The sequence below is a fragment of the Macrobrachium nipponense genome, chromosome 5 (assembly GCF_015104395.2).
Source record: "Macrobrachium nipponense isolate FS-2020 chromosome 5, ASM1510439v2, whole genome shotgun sequence".
Taxonomy (NCBI): domain Eukaryota; kingdom Metazoa; phylum Arthropoda; class Malacostraca; order Decapoda; family Palaemonidae; genus Macrobrachium; species Macrobrachium nipponense.
Genome location: NC_061107.1, coordinates 136,556,375 through 136,582,785, shown reverse-complemented (window position 1 = coordinate 136,582,785; position 26,411 = coordinate 136,556,375). Strand labels below are relative to the sequence as shown.

The 26,411-nt window shown below is 35.8% G+C and overlaps 1 protein-coding gene across 10 annotated transcripts in view; it reads right to left on the bottom strand.

Moving 5' to 3' along the window:
• LOC135215658 (syntaxin-1A-like) overlaps positions 1 to 22,268 on the bottom strand; it is a 478,239-nt gene extending 455,971 nt beyond the window's left edge. For 3 of the 10 annotated variants that reach the window (XM_064250595.1, XM_064250593.1, XM_064250599.1), the window contains exon 1: positions 22,046 to 22,264. In XM_064250595.1, coding sequence (XP_064106665.1) covers positions 22,046 to 22,078 — 33 coding nt within the window. In that variant the 5' untranslated portion in view covers positions 22,079 to 22,264. Of the gene's footprint in view, positions 1 to 22,045 lie in introns of all 10 variants that reach the window. The other 7 variants (XR_010314752.1, XM_064250597.1, XM_064250594.1 and 4 more) reach the window with 5 other exon arrangements.
• Between the last annotated feature and the right edge of the window lie 4,143 nt (positions 22,269 to 26,411).

Below are 26,411 nucleotides of genomic sequence, written 5' to 3'. Positions count from 1 at the left end.
AATGTTTCAAATATTGAGGAACGATCATACCCAAAACAAGCTCTCTTCAATTGGAATTTGGCGAAGGACTAAAATAGCAATATCAAGCAGTGGGCAGGAAATGGATTTGGAATCAAATAGACTGAAATGCAAACCAAATCAAGATTATGCATAAGTTTTCCACGCACTGTATTGGCATGCGGGTATGAATCGTGAAATGACAACGAAACTATACATAAAATACTTTGTTTATTTATTTAACAAAGTTTTTAGACGAATTTTAGACGTCAGAAACCAGGATAGTTAAAAACCATGTGTGACGTAACGGAAATTCCGTATATAGATGTGAAAAGAATGACGGGGGATAGGGAGTTGGAGAAGACTTAAGACATGCCATATGCATCCCTGGGAGAATTGTACGTGATATTGTCGTCAGCTGTGGGCTCCTCCGTGCACCAGAATGGAATGATAGAACATAAAATTTTGGCCCAAGGCCAAGCACTGGGACCTGAAAGGGAAATCGAGAGTAGAAAGGCTTGAAAGGTGTAACAGGAGGATAACCTCAAAGCAGTTGCACTATGAATCAAGTGTTAGGATAGGGTGGATGGCAAGAAGGAAGAGAGAGGATATAAAACAGAGGCACAGTAAAAGGAATGAAAGAGCTTGCAGCCGGGGATGCTGCAAAGAACCTCAAGTAATGCCTGCAGTGCACCACATGAGGTACACCGACGGCACTAGCCCCTCCCCCCTACGTGGGTGAGGGCACCAGAAGTGTAGGAAGACCCAGGCATACTCGGATGAGAACTAAGAGGAGAGAGGCTATAAATGAGTCGAGATTTCTGGAAGATAAAGCACAGAAAGAGGTCGAATGGCGCAAAGATGGCTGTGCTTCACACAAGACGTTGCAGGCAATGATGAGATAGTCGTTACAAATGCAAAAGGAGAACCTTGACACTTGCCGTGGCAGATCTTCAACAGACAACTACGGAGTTCAGTAGAATACTCTTGTTACATAAATCCATTCTTTTAAAGGTGTACAAGTACCCGTGAAGATGAGTAGGCCTAAACATATGGATTCTCTCTCTCTCTCTCTCTCTCTCTCTCTCTCTCTCTCTCTCTCTCTCTCTCTGTAACAGCTGCGTAACAATACGCAAAGAATGCGATGAAAACTACGTGTGACGAAAAGCTTTCGTAATTTCCTGACACTAGATCTCATGTTGAATGAAAACAATTATTGTAGTGAAGAATGTACTTATCCTAACACACAATAAAGGGATTTTTCTTTTTTAGCCGCACGTTTTTTCCCCTTAAGGGTGAGGCGACTCCACGGGGTGTTATTAGCCTTCCGGTTCTTGGCAACTTGCGCATGCGCAGGTAGGAAGTAACTTGTGATTTGTTTGTATAGACATATTCAAAATTGACCACTTATAAATATATGGATGCAGATATTTACATAAAGCAATGCGCAGTCCTGAAAGTTTATATATCGCTAATAATAATAATAATAATAATAATAATAATAAATGAACTTTTTTAAAATGCCTTCAACTACTTGCTACTGCTAAAAGCACTCGTTTGCGCGCGTGCATTCATCCTCACAAGTACAGCAAGTCACCAAATCAGAATGCACGCACATCTAAGAGTTCAGCGGCGTTACAAAGAATAATAATGGAGAACTCCATGATTTCACCGAAGCCCTACAATCGTGATTCCCAAAGGGGCTACTTTTGAGAGAGAGAGAGAGAGAGAGAGAGAGAGAGAGAGAGAGAGAGAGAGAGAGAGAGAGAGAGAGAGAGCCGGCGCTAGCAGATTTATCCTAATGTAAAGAACGGGGGTTTGTTTCGTATATGAACAAACCAATTGTTCATATTGGCGTTTGCATCAACTAAAGCCTAAAGACTTAAGAGGAAACTACTCTTCTTTGGACAGCTACCTCTAATCACGATGTTCTTTAACAACAAACGACCCTGATGCTTTCTCGACCATTTGTCTTTAACGACGGTAAGGGAATTTATCAGCTATACAAAATTAAGTATATCTTAGTTTAACCAGACCACTGAGCTGATGAACAGCTCTCCTAGGGCTGGCCCAAAGGATTAGATATTTTTACGTGGCTAGGAACCAATTGGTCACCTAGCAACGGGACCTACAGTTTATTGTGGGATCCGAATCACACTTTATCGAGAAATGAATTTCTATCACCAGAAATAAATTCCTCTGATTCCACGTTGGCAGAGCAGGGAATCGAACTTCGGACCACCGGATTGGCAGCCGAGCTCGAAAACCACTCGTCCAGCGTGGAACTATCAGCTATACAAATCGTGCCCTTTCACCACACCATAAATAGTATACTATCAAAGGCCAAGTCACACAAGCCATTTCTTGAGGCATCTCCACGCTGTTTCCCCTAGATAAGAATCATGACAGTATTCCTCTCATATTTTACATAACAAACACTTGAGAAATTCATGCTGAACCATGTATATAATAGATATATAAGATATATTATAGACTATAGTAGATATAGATTATATCTATATATTTAAAAAAAAAATATATATATATATAATATATATATTATATTAATATATATATATATATATATATATATATCGTAGCCTGTTTCATTTAGACCCTTGCATTTGTAACATGTTTAAGAATGACCTCAAAGATATAATTACAGACTTCAATACAAATCAGTTGCCTTAAGAGATATCTTCGTTGTATATGCATGTTTAATATGTATTGTGAATATGTTTTGTGAATAAGTTTTTGTTTACCAAAGTTCTGAATAGCTGTCACCCTATATTATCCTTTAATTGTCTTGCCCTTATGTCTGAGCAGATTGACTTAATCTTTTTGTTTTTGTTTTTTAAATTGTACCCATGTTTATGCTTGTTTGGGAAGGTTACTCTTTCTCCAGGTGTGCCAGATTCTAGGTACTAATCTCCTTATAATCTCTATCTGTCAGTTATACGAGCTTTCCTGTACTGTCAATTCTTCATGTAAGTCAGTTTATCGGCTAAGTAAAGGACGTTGAACGTCGAAGGATCTTGCGGAAACTCCGTTGTTTATTTTTCCTTCGTGGCTTATACCTTTATATATATATATATATATATATATATATATATATATATATATATATATATATATCACTACGAATGATTTCTTTTGATTAATAAACCATGAAAATGTAAATGTTCGATATGATGGCTGCTAACTCCGACCACCCCAGGTGACATCACACAGCAGACGAGCACTATGATTGCATGGAAAGGGGTAAGCTACCTGTATACATTTCGGGAATATGCTTCCCGTTATCCCAGCATTGTCACGCAGGTTGGATCATTTGCTGCTGTTACCATAGCTTCCTTCTTTCTACAGGCAGCCTTTTATGTATTAAAGGTAGTAGTGCAATTACTGCTATCTGGCACATTTCTTTTCATTTTTATTTTCAATAACGTTTTGTTTTGGGAATACCTTAAAACCTACGTGCATGTGTAAGCGTTTACTTTGAATAAAGAAAATGGGTATACATCCAATTCATAAATGGGTTATCATATTGGAAACAAAAGAAGCAGGGCGTCAGCCTTTTGAGAGGAGGGCTAAAAGACAGGGAAAACAGAAGTCGGGAGAGAATTCTAAAAGACGACGGCACAAGAAAAGAAACCATCAATGTGCCGATCAATTCCAGGACTATTGATGTCCACGGAATAGACGATTAATTGATTGGGTATAGCTACTAAAACTGGCGTCCAACAAACACCTAGGTTATTGGCGCCGTAGTAAATAAAAAAATAGGAAACTAAAAAATTAATTAATTCAAAGTAGTTTCATATGACAAATACCTAAACATTTCATACCTCCCCCTACGGAGTTAAACAAAATCTACAGTACTACAAATGAAGTAAACACCCATTAGGGGGCAAAATAACAAGAAATTTCAATATAAGATAATGAATTGTACATATGTATGTGTGTGTGTGTGTGTACACACACATACTACATCATATATATATATATCTATATATATATATATATATATATATATATATGCAAGGCAATTTCCCAGCTACTCATCAAGATAACCTTTACATCTTTTTTTTTTATCCCTCCTTGAACATCAATGACAACAGCAGCCAAACATGTACCCTTCTCAATCTTACCTTTCCCACTGGCCTAGTGACACAATGGGAAAAGAGACATGAAAATGACACCCGTTAGCGTGACCGGAAAAGGCACACTAAACGTATCCCGGTGTCAGTCTTGTTTACTATGACGACCAAAAAAAGTTCGGTTTGCATGATGATGAATCATCATTGTCTTATTAAAACAAGTGTCCCTTTAAGTGTATGACCAATATCACTAATACATGCGTTGCTCCACTCCACACTTATTCTATGTAAAAGCCATCGTAACGTTGACCTCATCATGATAAATAAACAAAAGACATCGTAGGCTCAACTGCTGCAGTAATCCGCCAATGCAGCTTCCCCTCAACACGTGACTATTGTTCACGCATTTTAAGTTGCAGAGCGCGCGCGAAAATGTAGTGGAGTGGCACTCGAATATCCTGGTCGACATAATGTCTAGTCAGCTGCTCAAGCCCAGCATATGAAAACATCCGTCACCCATAACACACTCGAGTTATATATATATATATATATATATATAATATATATATATATATATATATATATATATTTGTGAATGTGTGCATATACCTAGTGAAAACCAGCAATGGCTTATATATATATATATATATATATATATATATATATATATATATATATATATATATATATATATTGAAAAATAAAAGTAAATTATACTACCAGTCTTTATAAATACTCACTAAATCTGAGTATGAAAAAGGCCCAACTTTCCAAATTTTAAAGAACATCCCATGAAAAATGGAAAAATACTGACAATAAAGAACTACAAGTAAGGAAACAATGTGCCACTAGAATACAATCTAAAGAGATATTCCAAGGAATATATATTCGCACCCAAGCCTCACGCCAAGAGAGAGAGAGAGAGAGAGAGAGAGCCGAAGCAAATGGCAAGGCTCTCCTTGGCATTGCCGTTAAAATCGAGGCCAACCCGCATAATAATCAAAGACGGATGGATGCAATGGATCACAGTATAAAGCCACATATACTCCAAAAGGCTTTCACACTTGCATACAAAAGGCTTCATTAAGAATGCCGCTTCAGTAAGTTACCGGTAATGCAGTAAGAATATCAAATCCTCTAAAAAAAATACATGGGCTACAAACGAACACCACACTGAATCAATCATCAATATAAAATTAACAGACAAAAACAAACCACCTCATGAAAGCTGACCGGTCAAAATTCGAAACCTGCAAAAAACGACATTTAAACGGCCTCTTGCAGACACTTTAGTAAATCATTCAAACACTACAATGAAAAAGTTAAAGTCGTTAAAATTACATTAACCTTAACCCATAGTCATAACAAAACACCTTCTCAACCATTTTTATAAGCATTGAACATATGTAATACTAAAGTAAAATGAAAAAGCTCTAGATTTCCAGCCGAGAGATTATTTTCTAAACCTTGTACGTACTAGAGCCAAAACTTAATTAGTAATCTACACCCAGGGGAACTAGGTCGTTCTTCCAAACATAAGACCTCCATTACCCAATGGTTTCACTGAATAATTTTTTAACTTTGAAAAAAAACACATTCACGATTGATTGATTATGAAATTAAGGTCTTGAGGACCACGTTCTCATTGTAAGGATTGGTGTGCGGAATGTTAATTGCATCAATAAACCTGAGCACTCGCGAGTGTAGAATGGAGAGAGAGAAGGTTAGAAACAGGATTAATGGCAACTTCGTCACAGACTGTCTTTATTCAGACAGCACGCTGGCGGCAAAGGGGATTGGTGACGCAATATGCTATCACAGTAACCATTCCCTAGGCCTAGGGCACTGGCCCAATTCATCACTGAACCATCCTTTCAACTCGATTTACAACCTTAATACCCAAAGTCGTCATGTTTACGAAATTCTTCCTGACACGTCAGCCTCAAATCATTCGCTGCTTAGCATCCATAGACTGTAATGTAATTTAGTCATTGTACGCGTGTTGTATGTAACGCTCTTTGATTTAGACCTTTAACTTTTTGCAAATAAATATAGTTACAGTAATTAAACATTCAAATGAATTATACATATAAAGCTTTCCTTTCCCAATCTTTCTTTGTACTCGTAGCTATTGCACACATCTTAAGAATATAACATGACATAGCAAGTACTTAAATACGGCGTGTAGCCTCATATAATACTCATTTTCTTAATTTTTTCCTTGGGTCAAGCGAACTCTTGTACAAGCATCATCTGCATTTAGTGATCAGTACAAAGAAGAAAAACTTAACCTGCTAAAAAAGATAAAAAAAAAAAAACGCCTAGCAACACCGAGTTCCATAAATATGTATACGTATACGTATATTTGTGTATTTAGAATTACCGCAATCACCGTCTATACAAAAATATGGTGTTCAGCTGCAACGCCCTATCTGTTACAAAGTCCAGGACAAAGGGGTCAAGCTGTTATGACATATTTAGATGCAAAAGTTCTGAAAAAAGTGTCAGTGGGCAATAATCAACTAAGATGCTTTCTCATCTTCCTGGTGTCACTCCGCTCTGAAGAAAGTGTAGTACTGTACAAGGATGTGATGAATTTTCTACAGTTGGGATTGTGGCAAAAAATCAAGACGATTCTCTCTCAATGCCTCTGGCTGTTCTCTTCCAAAAGAAAAGTCCCGTAATTCAAAGCATGAACACATTCAGGTATACTTCGAAATAAATTCAGGTTTTTTTCTGTACCTAGTATTGTGATACACATTCCCCAAGATTTCTTGAAGAGCATATATCACAGTTTTAAAAACCATTTTATGTAATCAGCTGTTAACTTAGCAAAATCAAAAGTTCTGAGAAGTATTTCTTGAAGTTTCTAAAAATGCAGGCCTGCTGTAACTTTGATGCTTCTTCCTAATGCCATGTAGCAAAAAGATCTGGACTAAGAAAATTAGAATTCAAGACAGACTTTTATGCATAATTTTGTAATTTACTTACTGGCTGGACAATATCCATTGAAATAACTACCAGTATTCTAAACTTTAGCCCAAGGTATGTAAAAGTTTTGCAACCAACATACAACCCGCATGCCTAGTGTCTGCTAGCAGATAGTTTTAATTCCAGCTAAGTTATCCAAAAATGCCAATTGGCAAAGCAATGATCAAGTATAGACGCACAAGATCAAGTGCATGACTGATAAGAATGGTAATTCCTACTACTGTAAGATGCAGACCTATAGTTTCCTAATGTTAGAATCAACTCACTACCACCTTGAATTTTTCTGCTTTCCAAAGATCTCAACTTCATAAGGACAGTTACACTAGTATTTCCCTCAACATCAACCCCAATATAAAAAAAATCAATACCACCTAGTTAACAAAAAAGATATATTGGATGGCACTTTACATAAACTCTATACACAAATGCTCACAATTCTTTGCCTATAAGCTAAATATTTTTTTATTAAAATCAAAAAAATCATGGCACTCTTTAACAATACTCATTCAAGAATATGTAAAGGTAATGTAAAGGTATTTTTCTGTCCATACTCAAGACCTGATGTAATGACTCATAACCATGAGTCATACCTCCTTTAAAGCAAAAATTGTGAACACAGAAGTAACTGAAAATTTGAAGAAATATAGCCTCACATTATTCTTTAAAACATCTGATGCTTTTTCATATCAATTTCCATTCTCACTGATGCATGGTGACTTCTGCTGTCTTTTCTAAAAGTAGAGTTTCCACTGGTTTGGTTGCTACCCTCCTGAGTTCAGAAGAACATTCTTTCAAACATAAGGCCACCTCTTTCCACAATTACCCTGTGGAAATTGGTAACCTGGAGTACCTGATTTGGCTGAGCAAGAGAAACCTTTGTCACACCTTGCCATCCAAGCTACATCTGATCTTGATGAACTGATGACCCTTTAGGCAGTTAGGGTATGGTAGAAACCATATGGGAAGTTCTCCTATGACAGCTATCAGTTGTGAGAGGACAATCTTTATCTACAGTGCGTCCCATAAAAGGGTGCAGGTTTTCCTTGACAAAATTACAAATACTTATAACATTCAGGATGCATTCAGCAAAAATTGTACTTTATTAAATGTACTAACACAGACTTCTTGTTTGGTTTGAGTACTCTAGTATCATCTGTACCATACAGAACTACCATGCGTAGTGTTCTGCCAAATGTCTGTAAGTGAGGTTACATGCATCCTTTGGATTATTTAGGTTAAATATCCCTATGTTAACATCCATTTGACCAATTACTTCATACAATAAATATAAAACCTGGACTCTGAACATTCAACGTTAACTCTGATACAATTTCTCCTTCATTAATAAATGTTAACTCATGTATACAATAACTTATATGTGATACAAACAGTATGATAAAATGTAATAAAGCAGTACATATGCCACATACATACTTGTACGTTTAGCATGACCCCTAAACTGAAAATTCAAACACCTTTAATAACAAGGAATTTCATGTGGGAAAGGCAATTTGTCCCAAATGCCTTACACACAATGTGGCAAAACTTAGCAGCTTCCACCTGGCCTTATACCTATTTACAGAGGCCAAAAGGCACAAGGAGTCATCAGCATATTCTGACAAAGCCAAGGTCAGGAGATCTTGGCCTTGAGGCCTACAACACTGTTCCCTCAATTCTGCAAACAGCATAATTACCTAAGCAGTATAAAAATTATCATTGATAACACATGGCGATTAAGCAAACTTAACATAAACACCCTGACTTTATAGGAAACATTAAAATTTAAGGGAAACCAAAGAAAGTTAGGCCAATCTCCAAACACATTCAGAAGCATATGTGGCAAACTCCATGACAAGTGTCACCGGCCAGCCAGATGTCTAATGTCAGACCAGCCAATAGAAGACACATGCTATCAAACTCAAATACTATACTATACTGCTGTGACTATCAAGCACAACTGATTAGTGTGTGATATAAAGTTATGCAGCCTAACATCTAAAACCCCCCCCCCCCCTCTCTCTCTCTCTCTCTCTTCTCTCTCTCTCTCTCTCTAACAGAACCTAGAAACAACCTCAAGAGGGTAATGCCAGCCACTGAATAGACTAACAGTAGACCTTACGTAAAAGAGATGACATACCTTTTGTAAGTGGGTCTCTTAGATATTAAATTAGATTTAGGCAAGAGACAATATCTTCGATACCTGCAGGAGCCCTATAATACTGCAAGTGACAATACAGAAAACTCAAGTATAATAATGTACCTCATATGCTTTAGGGAGTAGAGCTTACACTGCATCTTGGACTATAAACTTCTCACTATACGAGAACTCCTGAGAATCTATAAATGCGACTCAGTGGTCTCATTAATCTACTTTACAATAATAGGCGTTGTACAAGATTATTTAAAGCATTCTTAAACACAGCACAGTTAAAACCCCGTATTCGCAGACTCTCATATTTGCATAATATTTCTCTCTGGAACATATACCCCCATTATTCATGGGAAATCCACCCATTCACAGCATTTTCCCATGAGAAATATCCACAAATTCCTGTTCTTTTTTTATATCAATCTCATTATAGAATGCGCTTTTTGTTATAAAACTACTTAAAAAACCAAGTATAAACATTTTTTGTGGGCTTTTCCTGAGTTATAACTAACAAAATATGCAGTTTTAAGCGTTTTTATAGGGGTTTCAACTATTCATGAGGGGGTCTGGTATTCAATACTACTACTTGCCAAACCAAAACATTAGAAGTAAGGACTGACAACCAACAATGTACCAATGAATATTCCACAATACATATAACCGAAATTTACAGTGATAACAGGAAGTTAGTATGCAAACAAGTAAATACGCTCTACACATCTGGCCAGGATTCATCAGTGCCCAGTGGACTATTTGAAGCCTGACCAGAAAGAACAAATCACTCAGTTCCCTATTCAAAACTAAGACTCACTAGTAACTTGAGTATTGTAAACGTCATTTTTCCACAAAACATACATCACAGAGTAACTGGATCAATTCATGTAAAAATCATAAAATGATTTTCACTCAAATCTTCAAGGCAATTTTATTTCAAAAGAAATACTATGCACTAAAAGTACGTTCTACAATAAATGTGCAATTCTAGTCAAATTGCTTTGTACATTTGTTCCTAATTAAAGTAGTATTTTCAGCTTAATAGACCACTAGTGTATTCACATGTGATCTCATTAGTCCTTTGCATAAGTTTCAATACATGTAGTACTCCAAAGTTTACTAAGCTAGAGGAGAAGGTGCTCAGAAAGTTATAGAACAAAACCTTACCCCCAAAAACCCTCAACTGTTCTGGCCCAGGGGAGAAGAACTGAGGAACTTGCTAAAACAACATTCAAATAACAGCAAGAAGACTCTAAAGCATCCTATTACTTGGGGAAAAATCATGTGGCCATGTTTTTATCAATGTCACACTGAAAGCTTTGATCCAATATCTAAAACTATCGTCATAGTTTTGAGATTCTTATTAATTACATATCTTGCTGTGCTTTCCTCTCAAGGGAACTGCAATATGTCCCCTCTAAACAAAGGCATGCTGCTTCTAAAGAATTGATGTACAGCACAAGATTTACAATACATACAGTAATTCTATAGCTCTAAACCTTCCCAAGAAGGATTTTGTTTCTCGCTATCATAGACCAGAACAAAAGGTCTCTCAAGTCATGCACATTTCTATTGGAGTAGAGTTGCTTGAAAAAGCAGTGTCTGGTCCTCAAATGGTAGTTACCTTAGCTATTGGGCAATTTTGCATCTACTACTTTTTTCACATAAATGCAAAAATTGAAGATATATAAATTACTTAAGTACTATAGTAGTACTATGGTAATCTTTCTCATGACCTGCTTCTTTTGAGAAGTGGCTAATTTCTGTCTTGGGGAGGATCCTCAGCAATTATAGTGAAGTTTTCTGTTCAAAAGCATGTGCGAGACATAGGTACTACCTTATATGGTGGCAGAAGGCAGGGGAAGACTTTGAGGAAAAGCTACCAAAATCAGTGTGATTTGAGACATACATGGAGACCAGAGAGGTAGTAAAATACATAAGCAGGAGCAGCAAAGAAAGACCGTGGCAGAAGTGAAGATGATTTGTAAAACCAGAGGCAAAGGAGCCCTTTTTATATCCATCTGGTCACATAATCCATTGCAGCATTTCTAACTATGCTTAGATATACCAATAAATCCACACAGAACCAAAGATAACCGAGTCAAGACATGACTACTTGAATGCAGTTTGAATACAAATATACTACAGTCTAACCAACTGCATTAACACTGAAGCAAAATGAAATACCAGAAAAATTAAAGCAAATAAGCAAGATAGTACTTAACATACAAAATAGAAAGCCAAAAAATAACTTCTGCAAAAAAAATTCATGGGGGGGGGGGGGGGGGGGATGTGCAGGATAATTAGTGACTACAAACAGAATTGCAGCTTCAGGCCAACCTGATGGACAGACTGAGACCAAGGATGAAAGTGACACAACCTTTAAACATTTCACATGGTGAGCCATTTTCTTCCCTCATTTCATATAAACAAAAGTAGCACCTACAATCAGATGGTGCCACACACCTCTGGTAAAAGGAAAAAAAATCTATATTAGTATATAGCCATATACACCTACTGGTTTAGGAAAATTTCTTATAAGACCTATTTTCAGCTGACAGTAGATAATGCCAGCCAATCCCATACACCACCATGAAAGAGGCCTTCTTTGTCCTCATGATAGGTTAATAGTTCCCATCATGGGTAAATAGCAGTGGTTTAATGACTATGTGAGATTTAAAGAAACAAAAGAAAAAAAAAGAAAAAAAAGTTGGATTTAAACAAAATTCAAGATGAAACAGAGTTAATTCTCAATTTGGTTATTATTTTATAAATTTTTATGCAATGCAATAATTTTTCTTTCAAATCTGTATACGTACTGCTTGCATTCAGGTTATTTTCAGCAATAGTACTGCAAATTACATTACAGTACTAATACCAATTTATTTAGGTTGGAATCCATAAACCAAGAATAAAATATCAAAACTAGTCCTTGGAATTTCGACTGTTTTTGGGATGGAATGAATTCAAACAGGGTAATATTTATTACTGTGCTATAATTATCATTCAAAATATTTCGAGAGAAACCAGCCAAAAGGGTCACTAGTATCTTGTAATGCATGCTTCTACAGAAAAGTGCAAAATGCAAAGAGAAAATAAAGAAAAAAAATCTAAGATAGCTGACATAATTTCAGACTGTTTACCATAAAAAAAGTATACGGCGGGACCCCTTATTCACATTCTCTGGATTTGCGGACTCAAACATTCGCAGATTTCTTTCTGGAACATATACCCAAAACCGTTCGTGGGAAATTCACCTATTCGTGGTATTTGAGAAATATCCTCAAACTCGTGTTTTTTTATTCATTTCATCATAAAATGCACTTTTTGTGCTAAAACTAATTACAAAAAAACCCTGGCCGCTTTAAGCATTTCTATAGGGGTTCCAACTATTCGCTGGGGGGGGGGGGGGGGGGGTGGGGGGGGGGGGGGGGGGGGGGGGGGGGAGTCGGTATGCATCCCAGCGAATACAGGGTGACCACTGTATGTTGGTTCCTGGATGATAGGTATTAGATTTTAATCAAAACTCTCACTATAATACCAAGATTTTTACATATTACACTATTTACTCCCATGTCCATTGTAATCACACAGTTTAGATGTCAAATGCAATGATACAAAGGTTGAAAGTACCTACAAACTTGAGAAGCTGGTCTAAACTATACAACTAGATCCTATAGATTGTCATAACTGCTGGAGACACCTGATAACGGACATAATTGAAGGGCAGCACTGCCACAATAACAAGTATCAACGAGGCCAAGACCATCCGCTGCTCAGTAATGATATCATTAAGAAATGTCAAAGGATGCCTTGGGCACAGGAGACTGTACCATACAAAATTTCTATAACATCCAATGTCATCACTAGTATTGAAATACCAATAATTCCCCAGCTCGCTGATAACCGGGGACTGCCTGTGTGATATATATATATATATATATATATATATATATATATATATACATATATATATACTGTACACACACACACACACATATATATATATATATATATATATATATATATATATATATATATATATATATATATATATATATGTAGTACAGAGAGAGAGAGAGAGAGAGAGAGAGAGAGAGAGAGAGAGAGAGAGAGAGAGAGAGAGAGAGAGAGCACATGTATTATAATTGCATACTCCTAAATGCTTTCAATTGACCACCAGGACAAAAAATAATGAGCAAGTAAGCCTATTAGAGTTAACCACCTCTTTAAAAAATTTCCAAGTGATGCAGAAGAGGAGACTTTATTATAAGAAATCTTATATCTGATGGCCTGCTCTCTCTGCTAAACAAACTACAAATATTTCTCGTTTTTACTCACCTGAATCTAAAACCACAATATTACCAGCTACTTTACATTAATACACAGATAATGCAGATAAGATTTAAAGAAAGGCATATGGAATTTTATATATGATATGGATATGAAGGAGTGCTTCCAGAGATCCCACAACTAATCAATAAAAAGTTACTATAACTGTAGCCAGTGCTTCATTCGACAAATTAAATACGTAAGTATGAGGAAACTAGACTCAAGTACTGGAGTAAAACAAAAGCGCAATGAAAACTGATAGCATAAAATTCTTAATAAGGGCACTGAATCCTTAATTTTTCCTAACATGAGCTGAATGACCTCAAATTATAAATGCGTTCTAGTGAAAACTGTAACTACAGTAATTGAACAAATAAAGGTCTAACTAACTAAAGAAAGTCGTCAAATGGAATAAAGATAAATACATATCAGGTTTCAGCTACTAATCAGACTTGTCTCAAATTAAGTTTGGTACTTTTCAATAAAGTAGAACAAATTTTGATGCTATTGCACTGTGGCCCTCCAGTAGGATATCTAAGAACTAGACTACATTTTACTTAAATATAAGTAAAATCTCAAAGGTTACCAACATCTGCCGTGTTATGATAAAATCGACTGAGACAGAGAGCATCTGACAAATTCTTGGACTGTGGTGGAATTGAAAGGTAAAGTTTTCAGGTTTACACAGGTATCTTGATAGACTTGTAACCCAGTCCTCTTAGATTTCATAGATGTATAGAACAGCCTTAACACTGTATAGAAAATTAATGCATAAATATTTCAAGACTACATGAGAGGATGAATAATTTTTTTCTCTCAGTTCCTGACCACCTCCGAAAATGGTTGTTGCATAAAGAAGGCTTTACCCAACAATACTTATATGTCATACTTGTTCCTGTCACCCCCAGCTATGTACACTGCTTTCTAAACTTTACTTATTGTCCATCCTCTTTATACTCTGCCCACATAACTGTCAAACATCTCTGTGTAAGCTCTAAATATCAGGAGTGATCTGGGTTAACTCTTACACAATTGTAAAATAATAAAAGTACAGGCAGTCCCCGGGTTACAACAGGTTCGGCTTACGACGTTCCGAGGTTAAGGTGCTTTTCAATTATATTCATCAGAAATCATTTCCAGGGTTACGACGCCTACAACACTGATCTGGCAGATGAAATATGACACCAAAAATGCAAAATAATCAATAATTGAAGGTTTTTTTTGGTGAAAAATGCAATAAGAATGCAGTTTACATAGTTTTCAATGCACCCAATGCATTAAAAGTAAAGTTTTCTTAGTATGTTTTATGATGTTCCGGCTTACGACGTGTCTCAAGAACGGAACTCCTGTCATAACCCGGGGACTGCCTGTATTTACATTAAATCATAACTGCACTATCATTTACCTAGTTATTATACTTTCCTCTCACTTGAGAAAAAATCCTTGTGCAGCCCCATGAGAGGCTAGAAAAAAAACCCTGTTGTTTAGTTAATTAAGTAATAACTTGAATTAGTGTCTGTCCTAGAATATGCCCACCACCTGCTAGTCCTGAATATCTAAGCTAATGGTGGGAAAACTATCTATCCAAAAATCTAATCACTTGATGCCTCTCATAAAGCCCACAGTTAGGCAAGTTTTCCCTCAAAATCCTTAAATATAAAACCAAAAACCTAATCAGTTTGGTGGAGGTAGGACAACCACAATATTAATGAACCTAAAGCCAAATCTAAAATCGAACATCCTTGGTGGAGTAATATCCTAAAATAATAAACTATGTAACAATGGGCAATATGAACAAACAGATAACAGCAAAGTTAGGCCTGCTGGTAATCAAGAAAGTAAACAAAAAGAAGATCCACAACCATGTAAATGCAATGCAACTGGGAGAATGGGGGTCAATAATAAGCTAGAATTATGAGGAATAAGTAATCAATCTCAAAACAAATCATTTAGTACTAACCATGTGACTATTTCCACGTATAAGACAACCTTTAGATAAGGCAAGGTAAAAAAATTAGAGCAAATTTTCATGAATCTATCTCATATTTGTAGTATCAGAAGACTCCTAAAATACAAAACCATCTGCATATACACTAGCTTTTGTTTATTTAAAGATGATGTTATTACAAATGCTGCTTTACTTACTGTATCTTTAGAAATCAAAAAACAAAATAAACAGAGCCGATTCTATATCGTGTTTTTCTTACAGACATTGCCTAAAAGGGAAACTATTGATTAAATTGCTCTAAACAATTGTATGTAATCCAAAATTGTGCTTTTCACCATCAAAATTATTACCTTTGCATGGAAAATCAATACACATTATGTTATCCTAATTAGGATATATAATGTTACTACTAAAATAAATATCATTAAAATTTCTGGGAGATTACCACAAGATCAAAGTTGCTGTGTGCGCAACCATAAGTAGATGTCTACATTTCCTCAGCTGGGCTTGCAGTGTGCGCAACCATAAGTAGATGTCTACATTTCCTCAGCTGGGCTTCCATAGATAAAAGTTGATTTCATTGGTATGGAATTATTCCTCAAATATGCCAATAATATATAAGGTAAAAATGGTTTTATTACCTTTTATCATCAGTTTATTTCATAACGTGAATCTTTTCATTCATGTCTGTGGTTATCTCACTGATGCTGAGGCTAGCCTACCAATAATCACTTGAATTCAGAGTTTGATTTTTAGAATGGTAATATAGGATGACCCCACAAATTTCAGGGGTGAATTTTAGAGAGACTCAATCAAACAGAAGATTTGAACACAAAACCAAACCAGAAATGGATACAAGGTGTTGAACTGACTCAGTTAAGGGATCCCCTCACTGAGATGCTCTGACAACTAAAGTTCATAAATAAGAACAGAACAATATGAGATACATTAAATAGTAAAAGGCTGACAGGGTGACAGAGCAAAACCCCGATGAAGGTCAGTTAAATAGAAAGGAAGAAGGTGTTGCACTGGTCACAACAAAAAAGTTATTGGATGACAAACTGGAAAAAAGAATTTTCAGACTAGTGGAGTCAAGTTCTAACCATTCTTAAATATAGCGGTTTGCCAGATTTTGTAGAAAACCTTACATAACAGAGTTCCCCGATATAAAAAATTCCCTAAGGGAACTTGAGCAAAAATCAAAATATTCCTGACCAAAGTTATGCATTAATAAAGAAAAATTCCCATGGCAAATTTTATCATCAACCAAAAAATCCCACGGCAAAATTGCGCATCAATAAAAAATCCCAATAATAATAAATATCTCTTGCAAAAAGTGAGAAATAATTAATCACTCAGATAAGTTGAGCAACAATCAAATGATGGGGAAAGAGGTCCCCAGTAGACTTCACTTTGTGGAAAATGTGTATTGATTTGACCCTATACTTTAACTCAAGGTGTTAAAGAGGGTGACAGCAGAGTAAGAATTCAAATACTTTAACGATATTAAGAGTTTAAGCATAGAAACACTGGTTGGAAGGCTATGAGCAATCACTTTGTTTGGAGGATAGCCAGATTCATATAACTTAAATCAAGAGGAAGGGAGCACTAAACTGATATTACATGTTGTTTAAACAAAAACATTGAATCACAGAACCATCACATCATAAAATATTTTCAAGATTTTAAATAGGAAATCAGAGCTGGATTAAGTGAATCTTGTTCAGCATCTTTTCACCATAATACCAATATGAAGAAATTACAAAAGAAAAGTGGCTACATGAAACAAGCAGAGTAACATTGAATTGTGTCATGAACACCATTTTTTTAAACAGGATCTTAAGCACATCACTGCCATTACAAAATACAGTAACTACAGCAGCTTTATCATCATCATCTTTAAGTGGAGTACCTGGATATGAGGAAATGGTTATAACTAAGAAACAGACTATATGCAGTACAAAATATTCCAAGTAGGCCATATCATGAAACAAATAAGCATAACATGAGGAAGGATCTCAATACAAGAACTCTGGAACCATGTACTGTACAAAATGAAAAGCATTAGTAGCCAATAGTTGCGAACACAATGGATTGCAGAGAAAAGTTTAACCTTTAGGGCACATGAACCACGCTACTTTTTACAAGGTTGACTGCCTGATCTGGCAATTTTGACTATAACATATGAGAAGAATCTTCAAAGGGACTTAAATATGGATGTTGAACATACATACATACATACATACATACATACATACATAACGTACTTTATCATACATACATACAATACATAACATACATACATACATACATACAACATACATACATACATATACATACATATAGTACATATATATATATATATATATATATATATATATATATATATATATATATATATATATATATATATATATATATATATATAATATATATATATATATATATATACACACAACCAAGGTGCAGACAGTTGAGTACAAGGGATACATGAGATCAGGTGTTGACTTACGGGAACAGGCTAGTATCTACATTTTTTTTTATTCCGACATTTTGTAATAACATTTATTACATCCTCTGGGCCCGGAGGATGTAATAAATATGTTATTACGAAACGTCGGAATACGGAAAAATGTAATACTGGCCTGTTTCCTTAAGTCAACACCTGATCTGATATATATGTATATACAGGCAGTCCCCACCTTACGACAGGGGTTCCATTCTTGAGACGATTCATAACCAAAAAATCATCAATAATCCTATGAAAACCATACTTTTAACGCTATGGGTGCATTAAAAACTATGTAAACTGCATTCTTAGTCCATTTTTCATAAAAAAAACTTAAAATATTGATTATTCTGCATTTTAGGAGTCATATTTCTTCTGTGAGATTGGCGTCGTAACCCTGGAAATAATTTCTGATGAATATAATTGATAAATATAATGTTGTAAGCTGAACCCTTCGTAAGCCGAAGGACTGCCTGTACACACACACACACACACACACACATATATATATATATATATATATATATATATATATATATATATATATATATATACATATACATATATTATATAATTTATAATGTATATATACATATATATTGCATGGAGAACAAGTAAGGAATCTGAAAATATGGAGCAGCAACACAAAGAACCTAAATATTAAAGTGAGGACTGACAAATGATATAACACCTTTCATAATAAGAAATCAGAGAAAATAAAAGAAGAGAGGAGCAATCGGTTATGCAGTTATGAAAGTGAAAGGGCACCAGGCAGCAGAGAGTCCAAGAATATATTGAAAAAGGTATACACAAAGACCTGAACCAGATGGGAATTGAAGCATGAGTGCACAAGATAAAAGAGTATCAAGAGAACTCATCAAACATACTGCCGAAAGGGAAAACAATGTGAAAATGTGAATAATAATGATAGCCATCTTGGAAAACAGCTAAGATGATGGCTCAAAATATATGACTATGTTATTTGGCAATATGCTTTCAAGCAGTAAATTCTATTAACTGATGTAAACAACAACTGATATATACATATATTAAAATATAAGGGTAATTCTAAAGAATAACTCCACACGGACTGCAAGGAACGTAACCGTGAATACAACATCCACTAAGGATTGGAGCGTCCAATGTATTTCGCAGTGTTTAGTACTGGCCCCTGGGGGTTAATTACAATCGACCGCCCAAAAATAATGGTAAACTCTTAATAAGCAACCCAAATACTATAGGAAACTGTAATTTCCAAAGAAATACCTGACGCGGATATATCCTTTGGATTTACCAATATAAGTAATAATACAGCATCTACCATCCATAATTACATAAAATCACAAGTACTGTCTCTACAGTACTGTAGTAGTACTTGAAAAACTGAATGAGACACTATACAGTTTCATGACCTGAAGGGAAACTAAATTAGAAATTATAACCTTCTTACATTATTATAACTTAAAGACGTGAAACAAATTATATTGCAATTCATTACTGTCCAAAAGTTTTAAAACTGACCAAAATTTTTAAAAATATTGATTCATAATAACATATAATGTCAGCAACAATCATTTACCATATATAATTTTACTAAACATATTCCAGTATTAACCACTTATGATGAATAAAATTCTACTAAAAATATTCCAGTACTAACAACATAAGATGAATAAAATATATCTAAATATTCACCTACAAGCAAAACATACGATAAGTCAATCGCATCACTGCTGCATTAAGCCTGTGTGGTAAGCCACAACTTCCTTAAAAGCAATAAAATTAGCTGCAAAAGTTAGGCACCTACTATATAGCCCCCTGAATGTCACTGACACAGGCAGCAGAAGACTTGCACGTGTACGTAACTGAGCAGATTAGTTTTACGCTGTGCTTGTCGCATTAAATATATACTTGCGCGCATGTTATACTTGGTAAATGCTACCTCTTGATTTGCTAAGCGTCTTTAATATGGGGAATGCAATGCTAAAAGCTTCCCCTTCATTTTCATACATGACAGCCAGCAAAAAAAAGACTTCAAAGTGATAAGGTAAAAGTGAAATTTTAATTACATAAAATATCAGGGAATAGGCAATGTTAAAAGAATAGGTCATCTCCCTAAGCTTAGACTTCATTAGCCTGACTATCTTTGCATTCTATAAAGCATTCAAACTTTCTGAATAAATAATTTCATAATAGGGACACATCCATTCAAACTAAACATTACTGGCTATCTATTGACGCAAGAATCAAATAGACACTGTGCTAAGACCTACATAGGAATTGGATCTGAAAGCAAAATATTCAAGAGACCACCTTGACATACAGATACCACATTGAAAGCATATGGTACCCTTACTATTCAATAAGATGCGCCCCCCTCCACCCCCGCCCCAAGAACCAAAATGATGTGAAAAATTGATCATCACAAACATTCAACAAAAATGTGAATTGGAAGAGGATGGTATTCAAAATACTCCACAAATAACTGAGGTAAATGATATTAATGAACTCCTATTTCCTACACACTATAAATTTTGCAATATCCGCCAAGTGACCATGTATAGATGCCTTCATACGATGAATAAAAATTTTGAAAGCTTTTCAATAACTGATGGAAAAAATTGATTTCAGGAATTGTTTTAAAGTACCATTAAATACAGTCATTTATGGATTACTTCAGTGCATGAACATATCCTTATGTCCGGATGTCACCCTATGACAACTCATTGAATGCATTTTGCATTCTACATTTCCATGGCTTCAAGAACTCTCTCTATATTTTATATATATATATATATATATATATATATATATATATAATATTATATATATATATATATATATAGATATATATATATATATATATATATATATATAAATGTCTTGACCCTTTACAAGTTTTCTTAAATCCTGACATAATGGTAAAAATATAAAAACCACCTAATTATGGTAACATTTGCAAACTTAACAAATCCTTCATGTATTTTAAGTAGCCTAATACCCAAACTAACCTCACTTAAGGTAGATCTAGGGTACTTATCCGCGGCAGCCTAGACTATGGCAGTTGCGGTTTTTCCATGCAGTTTTACCTACTGAACAAGAATTTTAAGTAATATTCATCTGGACGACTGTAATTAGTCCCCAGGGTCCAGTACTAAACATGGCGAAATACATTGGACGGCCACCCAAATCCCCAGTGGATGTCCTATCCGCGGTTACGTTCCTTGCAGACCGTGCGGACTGCTTCTGTAGAAATACCATAAGCTAAGCTAGGCTACAGATTGCCTCACCTATAGCCCACATGCCTAAAGCTAAACACTGTGTAGCCTTAATGAAGCCTATGCATTCTGCCACACCCATTCGAGATTACAAGCTATACTTGTCCTAACACGCTACACCTAATACTGGTACCATGTTAATGTAATTCTTTAAGGTTAGCTGTCAAAACCGAGGCAACATTTCTCAAATAGGTATCTGGGACTTAGACGTTTTATTCGTCCCTCCTCGATATGGGTCTGAAACTGGAAAGTGGCTATATAACCTGGGCTAACCTACATTGCCTAAGCCTTTAAAAAAAGTAGGTCAAGGCACGATCATTTTACCAGTTCCCTCAAAACATATAGTAAACGGCATTCGCTGTAAATTCGTATACGTTTCGAGAAAAGCCGACATCGCCGCCCCTCTCTCAAGGGAAGGAAGGGAGCCTTTGACAGTTGTGGGCGTGAAACGGGACTTTTTTCCCCTAATCATTGATCAGCCTTAAGCCAGAGATCCCGCGAAGCCTAAGCAAGGCCTTATGGAATATAGGGATACTAAGCGATGCCAATTCTTCCAAAAAGAGATCTTCTCCTTTTTCATAATGGTGGATCTAAGAATTGTGTGTGTTATCTGGGAAAGGGGGGCGTGTAGCTCGATTGTAGTAGTACATGTCAGCTACAGAGGGGGATGAGGGGGGGGGGGGGTATATTTGGGCCCTCAAACAGCAGACAGACGACACTAAAATCCATTTCCCTCTTAATAATACTCACCGCCTTCAGCGCTGCAAGTCTGTCCTTCGTCATTTTTTCTCTTTGAAGGGTGGTTACAGTGGAACCCTCTCACTTAAAAACACAGCTACGTTAAGAAAAAATCACTGTTCCAACACTAAGATACACATTCCCACTCGTGGCATGAACAGTACCCAACTGAATACTGGCCAAAAATCGATACCCTCCCAAACACGAGAGAGAGAAAGAGAGACAGAAGATAAAGTGTTCTACAGACGATCACCACGTGCGCGCGCAGCACAGGCACCGCCTCTCGCAATTTTTCCGCTATTATGGGCGTTTATTATCTGTGATCGAAACTGCAACAGCTCTAATTTTGAACATCTTCCTGTTTTCATAATATTTTACGGAATTTACCGAAATATAGATCACTGATCCCACAGAATATTAGCAGCGTAATCTGGATTTAAGGCTCTCATGACGTCATCGAATGACGGCCACTGCTGCCATTTCTATCTACGAATTTTATCTCTTGGAATACTCAAATGGCAGCATTATGTAGTATGCAATATTACTGACACATAGATAATTTTTTTCTTGAATAGAGTCTATATCTAACCACTTAGCTAGAGAAGTCATTGCTAATCAACATTCTCTTTACTCAATGAAGGCCAACACCTACTTTATGGAAACGTACGAAAAGAAGAGAAATATCATTCTCGTCACGCAGTGCCAGGCGCCTTGGGAGTTTCAGTAAAAATTTGGATGATTCACCCACTCATTGATGAGTCAACACTCACATATCATAACATGTAAATAAATTTTTTACATCCTTTGAAATGTTATTAAGTAAAATCAACAATATTTGGCTTTTTCTGCAGCAGTTTGTTTTATAAAATGAGATCACGCCGACCCATTATTGTCTGTCAGTTCACTACATCCAAGTGAACTACTTTGAAGTTGACTGAATCCTTACGTAACCATTCAAAGTGAACGAAGAGTTTTTGCTATTCATTATGAAAAAGTGTCGTGTTTCTTCAAGCTTCGTAATTTGCAACTGCATTTATTGATAAAATTATAAAGAAAAAAGAAAGACATACTTCGCTCGACATCATATATATATATATATATATATATATGATTATATATTATATATATATATATAATATATATATATATATATATATATATATATCTATATATATATATATATATTATATATATATATAATAATATATATATGTGTGTGTGTGTGTGTGTGTGTGTGTGTGTGTGTGTGTGTGTCTGAAGCAACAGTTCAAGCGTAGAGCTGAAGCGCTAAAAAGATTATAGAAAATATAATTAAGACAAGTTGGATAAGAAGCGACCACCCTGTGGTAGGGGTGTAAGAATACTACCACCGTAGGTCCTGCGTGTCGTAAAAGGCGACTAAAAGGACAGCTGCTGCCTTGCACTCTTACATTTTTATTAAAAGGCTAAGCCCACTGCCAATAACTATGGAAACTGCTGCCTTGCAGTATTACTTTTCAGTAAAAGGCTAGGCACACCACTAATTACTGTGGAAACTGCTGTCTAAATGGGTGGCCATTTCTAAATTTCCAAAAAGGAGGATACCTCATACGTGTATATATATATATATATATATATATATATATATATATATATATATATATATATATATAATTATATATATATTTATATATATATATATATGTGTGTGTGTGTGTGTGTGTGTGTGTGTGTGCGCGTGCGTGCGTATATATATATATATATATATATATATATATATATATATATATATATATATATATATATATATAGAGAGAGAGAGAGAGAGAGAGAGAGAGAGAGACGAGAGAGATGACCGACGAGAGGGGAGGGGAGAGAGAAGAGAATGACGAGAGCGAGAGAGAGAGAAGAGAGAGAGAGCCAATAACCTTCACTGCTAATGAAGATAAAAAATAAAAATTAAAAACATTGATTATACTGAAATTACTGTACATAAAACTCATTTGTCTTCTCACCTTGATTGCCTGGAGGTTTATGTCTTGTATTTCCAACACAACCTCTGAGGGCTGGCTAGCGAAATCAAGCTTATTCTTCAGTTGAAATTTAGCTTGGCAAAGCTGGATTTAATATTTCTACCAAAGTAAAAACAGCTCACTACCCGCTACCAAGCTTGAATGGGCAGTGGTCGAAAGGATATATAGTATCTCGTATTTCGCTGATCTGACAAATGTGGACCTTAGCTTCGGTTTCGTCATTATCGTTTTCCTATTTTTTACCTCTTCATATGCCCCGTGTATTATTTTTTTAATTCTCTCGTTCCAAGAAAGGAGGACAAATGCACGTCATCCCTAAGGTTGCTGAGGAAGGAGGACGTCTGGCCACCCTACCCTAGCTGCCCCCTGCCTTGCAAGGTGGACTTTTTAGTCAAAGCCCACCGCCAATAACTGTGGATGTAAGAAAAGGCGCGTCAGGCAACCGACCCCTTAGCGGATAAGATGCAAGAAAGAGCAGACAATGATGAAAATAGGTTGTCTTATGGGGTGAAAGAGGTACATGAGCAATTTGCAAAATTCTGTGATGCAGTCATGATGACACCAGGGAGTGTTTTGTGAATATGGGTTGGAGGAGGGTGTCAAAAATTGCCATTTATTCCCCTTGAATAAAATTTCCCAGTTTCTATGAAAATACGTTGATATATGATTATTTTGCTCCACAGAAGTAGTTTTATTATATTAACTATAACAATGAGTTGGTATAAATTAGTACATTGATATTCAAAGTAATAAACCACTTTTTTTGCATATTTTGTCCATCTCTATAAAATTAGATGACGTATAATTACAGTGATGTCAAACTTCTTTCTGTGGAGACTATATATATTATTTTCTTATTGTAAGGGCACATGCCAGTAATTTATGCTTGCCTTCTGGACGAAACCCCCTTTTTTTTTGTATGTTGGGTTACGATTAAAGCACTTGATGTTTGTTTTTAAATTGATGTTTGTTACGTAACCCTGTAATTTTGTAAATGTGACTACTGTGTTATGCAATATACTCCTCCCGAGTTTTCTTCTAGGGTGAAAAGGTGAAGCTCTCGAATTCTAGCATCTGACTCCACGAAGGCAAGTAGAAGGAGATGTTCTTGTAGAATCCAGCCACATCACCTCGTGAATCGTCGTCGCCATTGCAATAACTTCTTCATTAGGATATTCTGAGATCCTGTTTGCCATTTATGTATTATTTCTATCGAAGTAACGTAACGTTTTGTTAATAATTTTTGAAGTAATGTGTTAGTTTTCTTGCTTCTTAACGTAATTTGAATAATTGTTCAGTTCTTTAAATATTAGTTATATGTATTAAACTTTTAAATGCGTCTTTGTGAACCCGTGTGGCATCACCCAAAAAGAATTGGTGCAGGAAATACAGTCGATTGTTTCTTAACTGCACTTTTGTTGAATAAAATGGAAGGTTTCTTGACTTTATTTAAGTTAGTAAACTCCTCAGCACTGTAACTTGGTCTCATTCAAAGCTAGTGCAGGAGGGCTTAAGGTTGAATGAAATCGTACCGAATGTGGCCCTAAAAATCGGTTTAGTTTCACCACAGAGGGAATGAAAATCCTAAGTAATGGAATGATGATTAAAACACGTCAAGTGAAAGAGGAAATGGTGCAATGGGTGACAAAACAGATCATGTGCCGGTATATAGATAACCACTCTTTGGAGAATACACACTTATTCTACATGAATATAGGTACAGAGAATAAGGTTCATAATCTAATGAACACCAGAAAAAAATGCTAATGGAGGCAATTTGCCTGTAGTGAGCGCAGTTTTCGGTCAGAGGAGAGATTATTTTGAAAACTTGTTTAATGTGGAGAAATGTGGTTCAAGACAATTTCATCTTCAGGTTTGAATTCATTAAGTTCTCGGCGCAAGTTGCTGATTTCAAGCATTTCGAGATAAATCAGTTCCCATTTGGTGACAAAGGCTTTTTGAAGAGTCATTCCATGATGCCAGACTGGCTTTTCTGAGAACGATTTAGTGTTTGCTCTAGAGCCATGTCTGTCGCAACTGATTTGAACCGTCCTATAGTGTGTTTTACAACAAACATCCCTTGACAGAAATTTTCATGTCTGTCAGGAACTGTAACCTGAAGTCGTTTCATATCCTCCAGATAAAGGGAACACCAGTGAAGATAATTTGTTGCATCAAAAGCAGCAAAGAGTGGAAGCAGTTCCTCGACAGTGAGAATGTGGAGGTCCAAGTTGCCTTCCTGATCACTCGTAATAAGGTTCACCACTAACATCACCATCTCAAGAAAGGTGTTTCAGTATGTGAGAAGGTCTTGTAGCTGTTGCAGTTCCACTGAATGAAGTTGTTAAAGTCATGAATGAGTTTGA